The sequence below is a fragment of the Salvelinus fontinalis genome, chromosome 42, assembly GCF_029448725.1.
Source record: "Salvelinus fontinalis isolate EN_2023a chromosome 42, ASM2944872v1, whole genome shotgun sequence".
NCBI lineage: Eukaryota > Metazoa > Chordata > Actinopteri > Salmoniformes > Salmonidae > Salvelinus > Salvelinus fontinalis.
The window spans coordinates 24973620-24991462 of record NC_074706.1 but is presented as its reverse complement, the minus strand read 5'-3'; the positions used below and the strand labels follow the sequence as shown (position 1 = coordinate 24991462).

Sequence of the window (17843 nt, the reverse complement as noted above, 5' to 3'; positions counted from 1 at the left end):
GTTGACGAAAAATGATTATTAAATCCATTTTAATTCCAGTTCGTAACAAAATTAGGAAAAGCCTAAAGGGGGTGAATGTTTAGCTGACCCCTTACATCGCTACAAGTTACCACAAAAATATGCAGAACATTTGATGGTATTGTTAAATTCTGATATAAAAATACCAACACAACAGGGTAGAATGAAGCATAACAGGGTAGAACTAACACCAATAATGAATACATGATTTAAAATAAAATAACTTTTTACATCTATACTGAACAAAAATAAACTCAACAGTTTCAAAGATTTTACTGAGTTGTAGTTCATATAAGGAAATCATGGATCAGAAAACCAGTCAGTATCTGTTGTGACCACCATTTGCCTCATGCAGCACGACACATCTCCTTTGCATAGAGTTGATCAAGCTGTTGATTATGGCCTGTGGAATGTTGTCCTACTCCTCTTTAATGGCTGTGCGAAGTTGCTAGATATTGGCAGGAACTGGAACACGCTGTCGTACATGTTGATCCTGAGCATCCCAAACATGCTCAATGGGTGATGTGTCTGGTGAGTATACAGGCCATGGAAGAACTGGGACATTTTCAGGTTCCAAGAATTGTGTACAGATTCTTGCGACAAGGGGCCGTGCATTATTATGCTGAAACATGATGTAAAGGCAGCAGATGAATGGCACCACAACAGACCTCAGGATCTCATCACGGTATCTCTGTGCATTGAAATTGCCACCGATAAAATACAATTGTGTTCATTGTCCGTAGCTTATGCCTGCCCATACCATAATCCCACTGCCACCATGGGGTACTCTGTTCACTACGTTGACATCAGCAAACCACTCGCCCACACAACGCCATAAACATGGTCGGCGGTTTTGAGGCCGGTTGGACGTACTTCCAAATTCTCGAAAACAACGTTGGAAGCAGCTTATGGTAGAGAAATTAACATTCAATTCTCTGGCAACAGCTCTGGTGGACATTCCATCAAAAATTGAGACATATGTGGCATTGTGTTGAGTGACAAAACTGCACATTTTAGTGGCCTTTTATTGTCCCCAGCACAAGGTGCCACTGTGTAATGATCATGCTGATTATCTTGGCAAAGGAGAAATGCTCACTAACTGGGATGTAAACATTTGTGCACAACGTTTGTGCAAAATAAGCTTTTTGGGTGAATGGAACATTCGTGGGATCTTTTATTTCAGCTGATGAAACATGGGACAAACACTTTAAATGTTGCATTTTATATTTTTGTCCCATGTATGAAATGGTTGAAAAACATAACACCTATAAGAGGAATGAATATTGTGCATTACTTTACTTTCTATTTATTTGATCAAATCAAAAAACATCTGTATTTTTCTTTTTTTAACATTGTCAACCGGAGCTTGTAAGACATGAAAATAGATTGTATATTGTTGCTAGCCAATTACATTACTAATTACAATTATTTATGCACATTGGATTTCATTACAATTACTTACCTTAGGCTATGTAACTGTAATTAGTAACAAATGTATCTAAATATACATAAAATAAAATCTATTCAAAGATAAATAAATATTGACATTAGTCTTTTATTTGCCACTTTCCTAACAACATTTAATAAACGTTAGGTGCATAATCCTAACAGGGTGGAATCTTAGAGTGGAGAGCTTTACACAATTTCCCCCCACCAACAAATGATGATACTTCCGGAATGTGGTACCATTGTGGGAAGGGGCTGTTTTTTTAAAGGGGAATTCAGTGTTTCCTCTATATTCATTTAGCCATCTCCGCAAAATATATATACATTTGTTTTTATATTTTTGCAGAGACAAGCTTTTAAATGGATAGTTGTTGGCTCACTGACTGGAAGTCTACGGGAACAGCTAGCATGTATTTGCGCTAACACTAGTATCGATGCATTCCCCCCAGCTAGGTTTACTGTCTCTCTAAAAACAGGCATTTACACAAGCCTGTTTCAAATGACAAGTTAACAAAGGGTTAATGAGGGGTATGTGGTTAATTACTCTTACCTCAAGACACTTCACATAACTATATTTAATCTAAATAACAGTTTCCAGACATCCCCTAAGTATCTCAAGTGATACGATTTCTCCCAATTATTAGACAACTTTGTCTGATAAGGCTACTCCTGCTGTGCATACAGGGAAACTGCCTCCCCTGTGTGGACCTTCAGGTGCACCTTCATATTGTGGTGGTGGGAGAACCTCTTTGCACACTGGGGGCAGCTGTAGGGTTTCTCCCCTGTGTGGACCCTCTGGTGCCTCTTCAGGTTGGACGATCGGGAGAAACTAGCTGGGCACAGGTGGCAGCTGAACGCTTTCTCCCCCGTGTGCATCCTCTGGTGGATCTCCACCTGTTTGGGGAAACTGAAGGCTATCCCACAGAATGAACACGGGAAGCGCTTCTCTTTGGCGCTGCCACCTTTACTGATTCCATCTCTACTACTTTCATTTGTCAATGTGCTTGTGTAGCCATTTAGTGTTGAGGCACTGGCATTGTCTGAGGTCTGGTTTAACATTAGGAGAGTGTGGGGAGGATGAAGGCCAGGAACTGTCTGTGTTGTTGCAGGGTCCATATTCCAGTTGATAGATCCTATAGAAGGCAGGCTGAAGGAAGCACCTGTTAGACGGTTAACCTGAGGTGCCATCAGTCTTTCTGAATCACAACTATAGGAGCAGGATGGAGTATCGCTAGCCGAGTCTGTGTCTGTTCTCTTCAGCCGCATACGGACACCTCCCAGTCCCCGCAGACCAATTCTACGTCTTGCCCTGGTCTCAGCCAGTCCTGGTCTCAGTTCAGTTGTTGTTTTGTGTTCCATTGTCTGTTTCTGGTTGTGATTAACAGTGTTGTTCCCCAGCCCAGAGTTGAGGACACTGTCCCATCCACTGACCTCCACTATGTCGCCTCTGGTCTTGGCCTGCTCAGTGATGTTGTCCCCTGGGCCCTTGGCGGCACCGGTCTGGGACTGGGAATCCAAGATGTTCACCCAGTCTCCTCTATTAGCCTCCAGCCAACCACCTGCAAGAAGAGGTACTTTACAAACATGGCAGAGAAAATGTAACGTTATAGCTACTGTTCCCTGAAGGAGGGAAACGAGGTACAACATACTGTGGGGAGTCGCACCTTTGCAACTTCGGTTGAAGGATCTACAATCACGCCTGACAAGGTCAATGAAATCCACGCCTCGCTGGACACACCGTCTACCACAGGATTAATTCCTTCAATTTAATGCTGCTTTCAGGGCTTGACATTAACTTTTTTAGCCACAAGTAGGACAGATTATTTACTTGTCCGAAAGCTCAAGTAACTTGTCCCTCACCCAGACCAAATCTCCAGCGTCCGGTGCCAAACTTGCTTGTGCGCCTGGGACAACAGGACTCTGCGCAACGGGAGTTGCCAGGGTCCACGCCCTGAAGGGCAAATGATCTCCCCGGACCAAGGCTGCCTGGGCCAACAGAGCCCCAAGAATCGATGATAAACTCTCCCGGCGCACTCTCTCCAACGTGGGCTGAATCCGAACCACTGGCGGAAATGCATAAAGGAAGGTCAAAGGCCACTGGTCCGCCAGAGAGTCCGTTCCCAACGGGGCACTTGGGTCCCTCATGCAGAAAAAAAGACAATGCGCAAAGATCTATGTTGGCATTGCCGAACCGCTCCCATATCTGGGCAACCACCCAGGGGTATAGCAGATCCACCTGAGTTGAGGTAAACAGGAACATGTATCACCTGAAGTGAGAGCAAATGTGCACTGCTCCACCACAACAGGGACTGAGCCGAGGTGAGGAGGGCGAGGGACCGCCCATGCCTGTTGATGTATTATATTTACATTTTTGTCATTTAGCACACGCTCTTACCCAGAGTGACTTACAAGAGTGAAAGCACACATTTGTGTACTGTTTTCGTACTGGTCCCCTGTGGGAATCAAACCAACAACCCTGGAATTGCAAGCACCATGCTCTACCAACTGAGCCACCATCATTAGATATGACCAGCACACAGTGGTGTAAAGTACTTAAGCAGTACTTTAAAGTATTTTTACTTAAGTAGTTTTTGGGGGTATCTGTACTGTACTATTTATATTTTGGCATACTTTTACTTTACTACATTCCTAAAGAGAATAATGTACTTTTTACTCCATACCTTTTCCTTTACACCCAAAAGAACAGGAAAATTGTCATTCACACACTTATCAAAAGAACATCCCTGGTCATCCCTACTGAGTCACTAAACACATAATTAGTTTGTAAATTATGTTGGAGTGTGCCCGTGGCTATCCGTCAATAAAAATAAAATTGTGCCGTTTAATTAACATAAGAAATTTGAAATGGTTTATACTTTTACTTTTGATACTTAAGTATATTTAAAAGCAAATACTTTGACTTTTACTCAAGTAGTATTTTACTGGGTGAGTCATTTTGTATTAAGGTACAGTGGCTTGCGAAAGTATTCACTACCCTTGACATTTTTCCTATTTTGTTACCTTACATCCTGGAATTAAATTTGTATCATTTGATTTACACAACATGCAAAATATTTTTGATTGTGAAACAAACAAGAAATAAGACAATAAACAGAACTTGAGCGTGCATAACTATTCACCCCTCAAAGTCAATCCTTTGTAGAGCTAACTTTTTCAGCAATTACAGCTGCAAGTCTCTTGGGGTATGTCTCTATAAGCTTGGCACATCTAGCCACTGGGATTTTTTCCCATTCTTTCAGGCAAAACTGTTACAGCTTCTTCAAGTTGGATGGGTTCCGCTGGTGTACTGCAATCTTTAAGTCATACCACAGATTCTCAATTGGATTGAGGTCTGGGCTTTGACTAGGCCATTCCAAGACATTTAAATGTTTCCCCTTAAACCACATGAGTGTTGCGTTAGCAGTATGCTTAGGGTCACTGTCCTGCTGGAAGGTGAACCTCCGTCCTAGTCTCAAATCTCTGGAAGACTGAAACAGGTTTCCTATAAAAATGTCCCTGTATTTAGTGCCATCCATCATTCCTTCAATTCTGACCAGTTTCTCAGTCCCTACCGGTGAAAAACATCCCCACAGCATGATGCTGCCACCACCATGCATCACTGTGGGGATGGTGTTCTCGAGGTGATGAGAGGTGTTGGGTTTGTGCCAGAAATAGCATTTTCCTTGATGGCCAAGAAGCTACATTTTAGTCTCATCTGACCAGAGTACCTTCTTCCATATGTTTGGGGAGTCTCCCACATGCCTTTTGGCGAACACCAAATGCCCTTGCTTATTTTTTTGTTTAAGCAATGGCTTTTTTCTGTCCACTCTTCTGTAAAGCCCAGCTCTGTGGAGTGTACGGCTTAGTGGTCCTATGGACAGATACTCCAATCTCCGCTGTGGAGCTTTGCAGCCCCTTCAGGGTTATCTTTGGTCTCTTTGTTGCCTCTTAATGCCCTTCTTGTCTGGTCTGTGAGTTTTGGTGGGCGGCTCTCTCTTGGCAGGTTTGTTGTGGTGCCATATTCTTCCCATTTTTAATAATGAATTTAATAGTGCTCCGTGGGATGTTCAAAGTTTCAGATATTTTTTTATAACTCAACCCTGATCTGTACTTCTCCACAACTTTGTCCCTGACCTGTTTGGCGAGCTCCTTGGTCTTCATGGTGCCGCTTGCTTGGTGGTGCCCCTGGCTTTGTGTTGCAGACTCAGGGGCCTTTCAGAACAGGTGTATATATATACTGAGATCATGTGACACTTAGTTTGCACACAGGTGGACTTTATTTAACGAATTATGTGACTTCTGAAGGTAATTGGTTGCACCAGATCTTATTTAGGAGCTTCATAGCAAAGGGGGTTAAGTCATATGCACGCACCACTTTAAAGTTTTTTATATATTTTTTGAAACAAATAATTTCTTTCATTTCACTTCACCAATTTTGACTATTTTGTGTATGTTCATTACATGAATCCAAATAAAAATCAATTTAAATTACAGGTTGTAATTCAACAAAATTTGAAAAATGCCAAGGGGGATGAATAATTTTGCAAGGCACTGTATCTTTACATTACTCAAGTATGACAATTGAGTACTTTTTACACCACTGACAGCACATGCCTGCCCAACCAACGCAGGATGGCCTGAGTGCCAGTACACCATCAGAAGTTCCAGGTAATTGATAAGCCGGGCACTCTGTGACACCATCCATACTCCCCAAATTCAGTAACCCTCGCAGTCTGTCGTGATCACCTTGCAGGACAACACCTGGCCCATGAGACCCCCTTGCGACAGTAGCCGGGGATCCCTCCACTGGGACAGTGCCTGAAGGCATGTCGAGGACACCTGAATTGACTGGTTTAGGTAACGAAATGCATCCAAGCGTGTTGCTAGCACCCAGCACCGGAACAACCCCAAGGGAATGACCACCATCATAGAAGCGTCATCCCCAGTAGGCGCAGGAACTGGTGAAAACGTACTGTGTGCCCCAACCGAAAACTGGGCCAAGCAGAGCTGGAAACCGGACAACCTCTGCGGGGATAGAAAAGTCCAATTTAAGTATGAGTCTAACTCGAGACCCAGGAATGGAATGTGCTGCAATGGGGTTAGACAGCTCCTTTTTCTGGTTTACAATAAAACCTAGAGCATGAACATGAGGCACTAGCCTCGATGTGGGTAACTGCTTGTTCCTTTGACTGCTATCAGCCAATCATCCAGATAGGCCAACACCCTCAGCCCCTGGCCCCTCATGGAGTACCAAAAAACGATGCTACTCTCGTAGCGTGAGGAGGTGGCTGTCCCCAAACGAAGTCCTCTTCATCACCCGAGGAAACCCCCTGAGCTGTCGAGGGACACCATGACGTCATCCGAACATGGGCCCTGTATGTGAACAAACCCACCGGCTCACCATCTTCCTGCTAGGAGGCTAGTTCCACCTTTTCCGACAAAAGCCTCAAGTCCCTCTCCGCTTCCTGTACCTCGGTCCCAGCCAAGTTGCGGAATTCTTGGAAAGGAAAGTCGCAAAGAATGCAACAAGAATGCTACACGTCTTTCCAGGGAGTTTTCACACAGTATGTGGCAATGCCCACACGGACTGGTTCGACATAGTATAACCCGCATGACTGGGGGCATGATCGTGACCTCGAACCCGGCTTAGTCATCGTCATCTCGGTCGCTTTCTTAGCCATCTTAAACATTGCTCCAGCAAACTGAAGAATAATTAACTGTTTGTGATTAGGAAACTAACGATACCAAATACAAACTTCAGCACACAATGGAGTGAGCACGTTCTACCAATATGGGACAGTTTAGTTAGCACAACGTAAGACAGTCACGTTTTCTATTTGCTTGTTTCAGTAGCGTGAAGAGTGGAATAGTTGAAGGAATGAATCCGAGCCTCATGATTATCACCTGTGGAAGGCGGGGCTTCCAGCGAGGTGCAGATTTCATTGGCCTTGTCAGATGTGATTGTGGATCCTTCAACCGGTCACGAGAGTGCGACTCCCCATAGTATGTTGTACCGAAGTTGAGTGACTGAGGTGGAACACATATACAATTTTATGTCAATTACCTGGTGAGGTTCATACATTGTGTGTTTGTATATGTCAACATAAGTTGTATTCATTTAATTTTATGAATGAAGAAAATAATATCCAGGCGCATCACTATTCCCATTGAAGAGGGCTCTATGCTGACTTTAAAAAAAAATTTTTTTACAAGGAGTAAGTATAAGTAAAATCTAGGCGCACAAAGAAATTTAGGAGCACAATTAAACACATTTCAGGTATTAAAGCTAGAATATAAAAATTTTCTAGGCACACTGATGCTCCTAAATTAAAATTCCACAACAAGATATTTAGATGCATATCTGAGTAAAAGGGTCGCACTGTAGAACCCTGTTGAGGATCTATGGGTTATATGTATTTCTCCCTTACCTTGCTCCCCCATCTTTAGTCCACTCAGCAAATCAATGTTCTCTTGTCCGTCTTCTATTGTCTCCTCTTTGACCAGCAACAGATCCGGCTTCCCATCCTCCATGTCTACTGACTGTAAGAGATACAGTGAGAGGATGTTGGATCAAGAAATCTCATATGAGCATCTTCTGATTGGGCAATGAAGGATTGCGATGAGTACTTTTTAATTTATTTATTTATTTATTTTACCGTTATTTTACCAGATAAGTTGACTGAGAACACATTCTCATTTGCAGCAACGACCTGGGGAATAGTTACAGGGGAGAGGAGGGGGATGAATGAGCCAATTGTAAACTGGGGATTATTAGGTGACCATGATGGTTTGAGGGCCAGATTGGGAATTTAGCCAGGACACCGGGGTTAACACCCCTACTCTTACGATAAGTGCCATGGGATCTTTAATGACCTCAGAGAGTCAGGACACCCGTTTAACGTCCCATCCGAAAGACGGCACCCTACACAGAGCAGTGTCCCCAATCACTGCCCTGGGGCATTGGGATATTTTTTAGACCAGAGGAAAGAGTGCCTCCTACTGGCCCTCCAACACCACTTCCAGCAGCATCTGGTCTCCCATCCAGGGACTGACCAGGACCAACCCTGCTTAGCTTCAGAAGCAAGCCAGTAGTGGTATGCAGGGTGGTATGCTGCTTTGCAAACATGTTAGTTGATATGATTACTTGACACTCTTTAAAATGGTTTGATAATTCAAAGGCATGGTCCCACTCTTCTTAAAAAAATTATCAAGACCTGGGCCCATTTCCACAAAGAATCTGAGTAGAAGTGCTGATCAATGATCAGGTCCCCGCCTGTCTACATAGTCTTATTCATTATGATCTAAAAGGCTAAACTGATCCTAGATCAGCACTCCTACTCTGGGAGGTTTTGTGGATACGGGACCTAACATAATACCATTCAGACAGTAGTTTACAGTGGGCTCACCTCAGTGAGACTGTATGTGGTCCTGTGCTGCTCAGCTAATTCCTCTGTGGGTTCAAGAGGAGGTGTAGTCTGGTTGTCCTCCATGACCATAGACCCCTCAGGGTTCCCCAGACTCTCCTCACAGCCCTCCTCCTTCATAAACAGCACCTCTGGACCCTTCTCCTCCTAGAAGAGACAGGTGATAGAGATATATACTCCCTCAGGTACGTACACACACACACACACACACACACACACAGATAATAAACACACTTTCAACATGGAGTATTTACCCATCCCCAATACAGTTGAGTCCTATACTGTAGTTACACAATGACTTCATTGTTGTTAAACCCATCATGGAGGACATAAATATGATGTGAGTAAAAATAAGTCAGCTATTAAAAGTCATCAGACAAACAAACTATTTTGAAGTGTACAGTAGGTACAGTTGAAGTCGGAAGTTTACATACACCTTAGACAAATACATTTAACCTCAGTTTTTCACAATTCCTGACATTTAATCCTAGTAAAAATTCTGTCTTAGGTCAGTTAAGATAACCACTTTATTTTAAGAATGTGAAATGTCAGAATAATAGTAGAGAATTATTTATTTCAGCTTATATTTCTTTCATCACATTCCCAGTGGGTCAGAAGTTTACATACACTCAATTAGTATTTGGTAACATTGCCTTTAAATTGTTTAACTTGGGTCAACCATTTCGGGAATCCTTCCACAAGCTTCCCACAATAAGTTGGGTACATTTTGGCCCATTCCTCCTGACAGAGCTGGTATAACTGAGTCAGGCTTGTAGGCCTCCTTGCTCGCACACACTTTTTCAGTTCTGCCCACAAATTTTCTATAGGATTGAGGTCAGGGCTTTGTGATGGCCACTCCAATACCTTGACTTTGTTGTCCTTAAGCCATTTTGCCACAACTTTGGAAGTATGCTTGGGGTCTTTGTCCATTTGGAAGAGCCATTTGCGACCAAGCTTTAACTTCCTGACTGATGTCTTGAGATGTTGCTTCAATATATCCACATAATTTTCCTACCTCATGATGCCATCTATTTTGTGAAGTACACCAGTCCCTCCTGCAGCAAAGCACCTCCACAACATGATGCTGCCACCCCCGTGCTTCACGGTCTGGATGGTGTTCCTCGGCTTGCAAGCCTCCCCCATTTTCCTCCAAACATAGTGATGGTCATTATGGCCAAACAGTTCTATTTTTGTTTCATCAGGCCAGAGGACATTTCTCCAAAAAGTACGATCTTTGTCCCCATGTGCAGTTGCAAACCGTAATCTGGCTTTATTATGGCGGTTTTGGAGCAGTGGCTTCTTCCTTGCTGAGCAGCCTTTCAGGTTATGTCGATATAGGACTCGTTTTACTGTGAATATAGATACTTTTGTACCTGTTTCCTCAAGCATCTTCACAAGGTCCATTGCTGTTGTTCTGGGATTGATTTGCACTTTTCGCGCCACAGTACGTTCATCTCTAGGAGACAGAACACATCTCCTTCCTGAGCGGGTTGACGGCTGCGTGGTCCCATGGTGTTTATACTTGCGTACTATGTTTTGTACAGATGAACGTGGTACCTTCAGGCATTTGGAAATTGCTCCCAAGGATGAACCAGACATGTGGTCTACAATTTTTTTTCTGAGGTCTTGGCTGATTTCTCCATGATGTCAAGAAAAGAGGCACTGAGTTTGAAGGTAGGCCTTGAAATACAGCCACAGGTACACCTCCAATTGACTCAGGCTAATTGACAATTTATCAGAAGCTTCTAAAGCCATGACATAATTTTTTGGAATTTTCCAAGCTGTTTAAAGGCACAGTCAACTTAGTGTATGTAAACTTCTGACCCACTGGAATTGTGATAGTGAAATAATCTGTAAACAATTGTTGGAAAAATTACTTGTGTCATGCACAAAGTAGATGTCCTAACCGACTTGCCAAAACTATAGTTTGTTCACAAGAAATTTGTGGAGTGGTTAAAAAACGAGTTTTAATGATTCCAACCTAAGTGTATGTAAACTTCCGACTTCAACTGTATGTGTTAGTGTGTAGGTATATTTAGTGTGTGTATTGATTATAAAGCACTCGAGTTTATGCAGTCAATAAAAGTCTCAGAATGAAAAGTCCCATTTTGTGTTTATTAAACAAACAAGTGTTAAATACACCATTTGAAAACCACACATACACATGTCTCAACAACAAATCAGGATGAACTTGATAAACTGCATTTTCTCATGAAAAGTGCATTGGGGGAAAAAATTAAGTAGTAGACTGGAGGTAATGAAATAGGCATTTGTGAACATCTCACTTAGAAATGTCCTTGTTTATGAAAGAAAAGCCCCTTTTGTCCATTAAAATAACATCAAATTGATCAGAAATACAGTGTAGACATTTGACTATTGTAACTGGAAATGGCTGATAATATTTTTTTTTAAAGGTATATCTACATAGGCCCATTATCAGCAACCATCACTCCTGTGTTCCAATGGCACGTTGTGTTAGCTAATCCCCCTGTTGTGCTAATTAAATAAGCAATAAAACGGGCCTTTTTAGACTAGTTGAGTATCTGCATTTGTAGGTTTGATTACAGGCTAAAAATAGCCAGAAACAAAGAAGTTTCTTCTGAAACTCGTCAGTCTATTCTTGTTCTGAGTAATTAAGGTTATTCCATGCGAGAAATTGCCAAGAAACTGAAGATCTCGTACAACGCTGTGTACTAGTCCCTTCACAGAACGGCTCTAACCAGAATATTAAGAGGAGTGGGAGGCCCCGGTGCACAACTGAACAAGAAGACAAGTACATTAGAGTGCCTAGTTTGAGAAACAGACGCCTCACAAGTCCTCAACTGGCAGCTTCATTAAATAGTACCCACAAAACACCAGTCTCAACGTCAACAGTGAAGAGGCCCCCCCTGAGATGCTAGCCTTCATTTCTCAGAACAAGAATAGACTGACGAGTTTCAGAAGAAAGTTCTTTGTTTCTGATCATTTTGAGCCTGTAATCAAACCCCCAAATGCTGATGCTCCAGATACTCAACTAGTCCAAAGGTCAGTTTTGTTGCTTCTTTAATTATAACAAGTTTTCAGCTGTGCTAACATAATTGCAAAAGGGTTTTCTAATAATCAATTAGCCTTTTAAAATGATAAACTTGGATTAGCTAACAACGCACCATTAGAACAGAGGAGTGATGGTTGCTGATAATGGGCCTCTGTACGCCTATGTAGATATTCCATTAAAAATCAGCCGTTTCCAGCTACAATAGTCAGCTATAGCATTAATAATGTATTTCTGATCAATTTGATGTTACTTTAAAATGGACAAAAAAGTGCTTTTCTTTCAAAAACAAGGACATTTCTAAGTGACCCCAAACTTTTGAAAAGATAGTATATATATATTTTAAATAGTAAAAAGAAAAAAAACTTGAATGAGTAGGTGTCCAAACTTTTGACTGGTATTGTTGTGTATATACACACACAGACACACACACACGTACGTATATGCCTTATATACTGTATCACACAATATCTGGATGCAATATTCTTTCCAGGAACATTCAACATTGAAATCTGTGGATATTTCTGCTGCCAATAATGAAAATTAATCTTTGAATTTAATGCAGGGCTTGCTCTAAACCATTCCTGAGTGGATTGGTTACTTTCTATGTTATGGAGTGGAATGTTTTTTCAGTTGGTGCATCCTGAGGAAGCTCCTCTCGGAGAAGATCTTCCCGCAGTGCGTACAGGCGAACAGCATTTCTCCTGTGTGGATCTTCAGGTGCATCTTTAGATGGTTCTGGTGGGAGAATCTCTTCTCACACTGGGGGCAGCTGTAGGATTTCTCCCGTGTGGACCCTCTGGTGCCTATTCAGGCTGGACGAGTGGGAGAAGCGCATATGACACTGGCTACAGCTGAAGGGTTTCACTCCTGTGTGGACCCTCTGGTGGATCTTCAGGTTGCCAGCTTGGGCGAAACGCATGTGACACTGGGTACAGCTGAAGGGTTTCACCCCTGTGTGTACCCTTTGGTGGATTTTCAGGTTACCAGCCTGGGCAAAGCGCATGTGACACTGGGTACAGCTGAAGGGTTTCTCCCCTGTATGGACCCTCTGGTGGATCTCCATCTTCTGGAGGCAACTGAAGCCTTTCTTACAGAACATGCAGAGGAACTGTTTCTCTTTACTATTGCCTGATGTTTCTCCCCCTCCCAGAGCCTTGGCCCTTTGGTCCTTTGAATTCAATACCTGATCGAAAAGGATGTGTGAATCGGAAGGCCCCATCAACGTGGACACTGGGTCGCGATCCCTGAGCGTGCGTAAAGGGGAGTTGGTCGCGACATTTGGATTTGTCTCTAAGTTTTCCCTGTAATCTAAGAAATCTTCGCCTTGTAAGTGTCCGTCTCTTAGGTGACTATCTGCATTCCGTGTGGGAGAAGCGTCGGCCTCCACTTTCACCTCATCTAGAATCAGACCCTCCCCTTTCTTATCTAGGCACCCTTCAGAGTATACACTACTACTGTACCGGTTCCAGTCCCCTCTAGACAGATCAGTCTGTCTCTCTAAACCCAAGGGCAAGTTGCCACGGTCCATGTCTGTAGCGTAAGAACAAGACTGATCACCACCAGTGTGTAACGTGTCATCGTCTCCACGGTAATGAACCGTTCTTTGGCTTTGGTGACATACCGGAAAGTACTCTGAGCCGGGAGCTGGAGGACAGCCCAGTAGCCCCAGCCTCTCCGGGTCTAAACTGTGGTCAGATCCTGTATGGAAGTGCCTGTGTGTTACAGTTAAAGTCTCTGTGTCTGTCTCTGACTTGAGGACGGTGTTCGGCGTTCCACTGACCTCCGTGATGCTGCGTTGGGGCGCTGGGGCGGTGGTGGGGTCCTCAGTGGCTTCATGGGGTACTCCAGCCACTCCAGTCTGGATGTCACTACTGTGCCGTGGGTCCTCCTCTCCTTCAGACCCCTCCAGCTTCACCCCAGGACCTGCAGCCTCTGCATCTGCAGACTGACACAAGAAGAGAGGAGGTTATTACCGGCACATGAGTCTAATTGGATAACAGTGTTGTAGGGAAGTCTCACAAGCTCCCCTATGGCAGCTAAGTGAAGATGTACATGTAAGCAAGTGAATAGCTGAGGGGAGCCTTTCTGAAGTAAACTGGACACATTTGATGTACTGTAATTTTTATATAATACTATTACACTAACCTCTATCACGATAACGTGCTGGGTTGAGGTTCCACTCCCCTCATCAACAGTGATTGGTTGGTCATCTTGCCATGTATTGTCTCTCGCTGGCTTCACAAAACTCCTGTGGCCTCCAGTGAGATGTCCTTCACCTGAGAGTGATTGGGGGGAAAGAGGTGGTTAGGTTAGCTACTGTCAATGCTCAATGGTATATTGTACACTATTGTTACTGTCTAGAATTGGCAAGGATATAAGGTAACACATCTCATAACTTCTTGATGTACTATTTGTTGATTGATGTATTCTGTTTAATGCATCACATTGTTTTAATTGAGTAAATAATAGGAAATGCAATAAATAGTAGAATCTGGTTAGAGTACGATAGGTTCTTTGTGCAAGATCGCTAAGTATTAAATAGAGGTTAAATAAATATAATTGTTTTTAAATCAGGGGGATTATTGCATAGAATTCAAAAACTGACCAAGACCCAATTATGGTTAAGACAGTTTCCAAGACTCACTCCTCGGGACCCTAAGGTGTGCACTTTTTGTTTTGTTGCCCTAACACTACAAAGCTTAATGATTAGTTGACTTTTTGAAACAGATGTGTAGTGTTAGGGCAAAAAACAAAACGGTCTGGAGGACCGAGTTTGGGAAATGCTGAGTTAACACATCTAAAGTCACACATGCGCTTAGGAGAACGGGGCGACAGGCCCCGCAGCCTCGGTCTTCTGCAAAATGTACCTCTTGCCATTCCTCTGTTTCGGTCGAGGATCTTGACACTACTGGGACGACTGGCGAGGACGCGCTCTCGCATTGTCCTCTCTGCGCGCTCCCGCGCCACCTTCAGTTCAAGTAGCTGTAGTTTCCTCCGCAATGAGCCGTTTTCTTTCCGGCTTTGAGTTATTTCCAAACGAAACACTGCATAGTCGTCGTCTACGAGTTTACAGATCTCTGCCACGGCTGCATTCGCTAGTACCTCCATAATGGAGGCTATTTGAGCGTGAAAAACCATACAGTTAGCCATTGTTAGCAGCTAGCTAGCGTTACCTAGACAACATCTATCAACCAAGTCCTGTCTCCAACGAGAATTAAACACTACCTGGAATAATTATGTCACGCTATGCATTTAAATGTCATATTTTGAGTTCCATGGTGTTAGTAAACGTCCTAATAAAAACGCTAACGTTGAAATTGCTCTTAGTCACTGTTCACTTCCGTTTAAACTGAAGAGAAATGATCTTATTGGTTGTCGTCATAGCTCAAAGGGTGTGGTTTAATAAAACATTTTGGCGCACTGTTTCAATAACGGTACTGTTTTTACGTTACATATCAAATCTCATATGATCAGTATCTTTCAAGCTGAGAGCAGAATTGTTTAGAAAGAAGTGTGTTAGCAAACATATAGTAGAAAATAATAGAATCACTACAGTAAGGTAAATATTCAACTGTCCGAGTTCTAGCCTAGATCCGTCCTAATATCATTGTGTAAAAATGTTTGTTTAGTTGACTGCGTCTATCTCTACAAGTTAACACAAAATATACACAACATTTGGAATAGTTAGATTATGGTTTTGAAATACCTACCCAGGTAGCTAGCACTCACTCACATGGTTAACTTTAGTTCTGTCATGAAAAGGGACACGATGGAAGTCCTACAATATTACCTTATTCTAGTGTTTGAGAACGCTTGGGAGCAGGCAATGTTGAAAAGTCATCATTAGACATGTAAGTATGCTCCCGCAACCCATATTCTCCGCAAAATGCTCTCATGGTCAACAGAGCTGATCATGGACTGTTGGATATCAGACAAACAGCAGCAATACACAATTGCATATCTATTGTTTTGTAACTTATTACAGAATACAAATCACTGATACACTTCACAAGAATTAGTAAAGCCTGAGTCACCTTAGAAGCTTAGACATAAGAGCATGTACATGAAAATATCATACAATAAGTTTACTGGACAATTTATTGGTGCCCCTGCATTAGCATTATACATTTAAAAATGTTTAATTTAACATTTATTTAACTAGGAAAGTCAGTTAAGAACAAATTCTTATTTACAATGATGGCCTACACCGGCCAAACCCGGGCAACGCTTGGTCAATTGTGCGCCGCCCTATGGGACTCCCAATCATTGACAATGTGTTCAGAATTGTATGTATGGACCATAATATTTTGGGGCGTTGGAATTGCTCCAAATTTGAGAAAAAGTCATTTCTCTCTCATGGCTAACTACCAGGAGGTTTGAAAAGACGAGGCTGAGTGAGTGGGGAGCTTATATTCATGAGCTCGCCTTGACTGACAGTTCTTTGAAACACGTACGTCAAAAAACTTGTTTCAGTAAAATCATTTCAAGCAGATTTAGTCATACACAAAACAACTCAAACAACATTGAAATTGCATCAATGATGTCAATTTTTTTTCACACATCTTCCGTTTGGCATGTCTCTTGTGATTCTCATGTCTCAGTCATTACCACAAGCACGTTCTCCCCAATTAAGGGGCCACCATCCTCCTGTGCTATCTAGGTATATAAACCTTGCCCCTCTGCAACGACGCCTTCTCCAAATCAAATGCTATTGGTCACACGCATATTTAGCAGATGTTATTGCGCCTGTAGTGAAATGTTTGTGTTCCTAGCCCCAGCCGTGCAGGAGTATCTAACAATTCACAACAATACACAAATCTAAAAGTAAAAGAATGGAATTAAGAAATATTAGATTGAGCAATATCGGAGTGGCATTGACTAAAATACAGGAGAATAGAATACAGGGCCTCCCGAGTGGCGCAATGGTCTAAGGCACTGCATCGCAGTGCTATCTGTGCCACTAGAGATTCTGGGTTAGAGTCCAGGCTCTATCACAGCCGGCCGCAACCGGGAGACCCATGGGGCTTAGGGGAGGGCTTGTGTAAGAAATTGTAATAGATACTGGAAACTTGTTATAACAAAATTCTCAACACAAGCTATACTTGACACAACAGGCACCCATCCCCTCTCTTCCCCACACATGTTGTTCTCATCAGATAACAGCCACAGACCCACACACACACCCCTCCCCCATGAACAGGAATCTGTTAAAACAACCCCACACACACACTATGTTCAGGGTTGGGACTAAAGACAAAGAACTGTGTTGGGAGCCAACGGAACGTCGACATCAGGCCGAACAAGACTACCTATGACCCGGAACGACCAATCGGAAGGCCAGACTACAAGATCAACCTACTTTACTTGTTGCATATATAATCAGCACAACATGTTTAGAGGTCTCTTCTCCGACGATTCCATAAGAATCAGACAGAAAGGGGCCGTGCTGCACGATTTGCCAGATATCTTCACACTGAATAAACTGTCTTACTAAATACTGTTCCACCCTGTCCAGCGTAATGACTTGGTCTCATTTCTCTAGTAACGAATCATCAACACTTGGCAAGCAGGGATGTCCTTGTCCCATCACGCACTAGCAACTCCTGTGGCAGGCCGAGCACAGTGTACGCTGACTCGGTCGCACCGTGTTTCCTCCGACACATTGGTGTGGCTGACTTCCGGGTTAAGTATGCATTGGGCATTGTGACTCCTGTGGTGGGCCGGGTGCAGTGTACTCTGACTCGGTTGCCTGGTGTACGGTGTTTCCTCCGACACATTGGTGTGGCTGGCTTCTGGGTTAAGAATTGTTGCGGCTTGGTTGGGATGTGTTTCGGAGGACGCACAGCTCTCGATCTCTGTATGGGAGTTGCAGCGATGAGACAAGACTAACTACCAATTGGGGAGAAAAAGGGGTAATAGAA

The 17843-nt window shown here is 43.0% G+C and overlaps 1 protein-coding gene across 2 annotated transcripts; it reads right to left on the bottom strand.

The window, feature by feature from the left end:
* Window positions 1-12: 12 nt before the first annotated feature.
* Window positions 13-15304, bottom strand: LOC129841524 (uncharacterized). Of its 2 annotated transcripts, none has more exons than XM_055909828.1 (6): window positions 14790-15304; window positions 14068-14198; window positions 13703-13867; window positions 8871-9035; window positions 7893-8004; window positions 13-3038 (listed from the first exon to the last, which is right to left on the bottom strand). In XM_055909828.1, the coding sequence occupies exons 1-6, from the start codon at window positions 15070-15072 to the stop codon at window positions 2128-2130; spliced, it is 1767 nt and encodes a 588-aa protein (XP_055765803.1). In that variant the 5' UTR covers window positions 15073-15304; the 3' UTR covers window positions 13-2127. The 2 variants fall into 2 exon arrangements, with proteins under 2 accessions (XP_055765803.1, XP_055765804.1); XM_055909829.1 differs by having other exon boundaries at window positions 13-3023; window positions 14790-15303.
* Between the last annotated feature and the right edge of the window lie 2539 nt (window positions 15305-17843).

What these genes read in the sequence shown, in the direction of transcription:
- LOC129841524 (XM_055909828.1), bottom strand. Translation starts at nt 15,072, where the DNA reads ATGGCTAACTGTATGGTTTTTCACGCTCAAATAGCCTCCATTATGGAG. An exon ending in AGCACGTTATCGTGATAGAG is followed by an intron (nt 13,868 to 14,067) that starts GTTAGTGTAATA and finishes TTCTTGTGTCAG; the next exon opens with TCTGCAGATGCAGAGGCTGC. An exon ending in CCCAACGCAGCATCACGGAG is followed by an intron (nt 9,036 to 13,702) that starts GTCAGTGGAACG and finishes TGTCTCTTCTAG; the next exon opens with GAGGAGAAGGGTCCAGAGGT.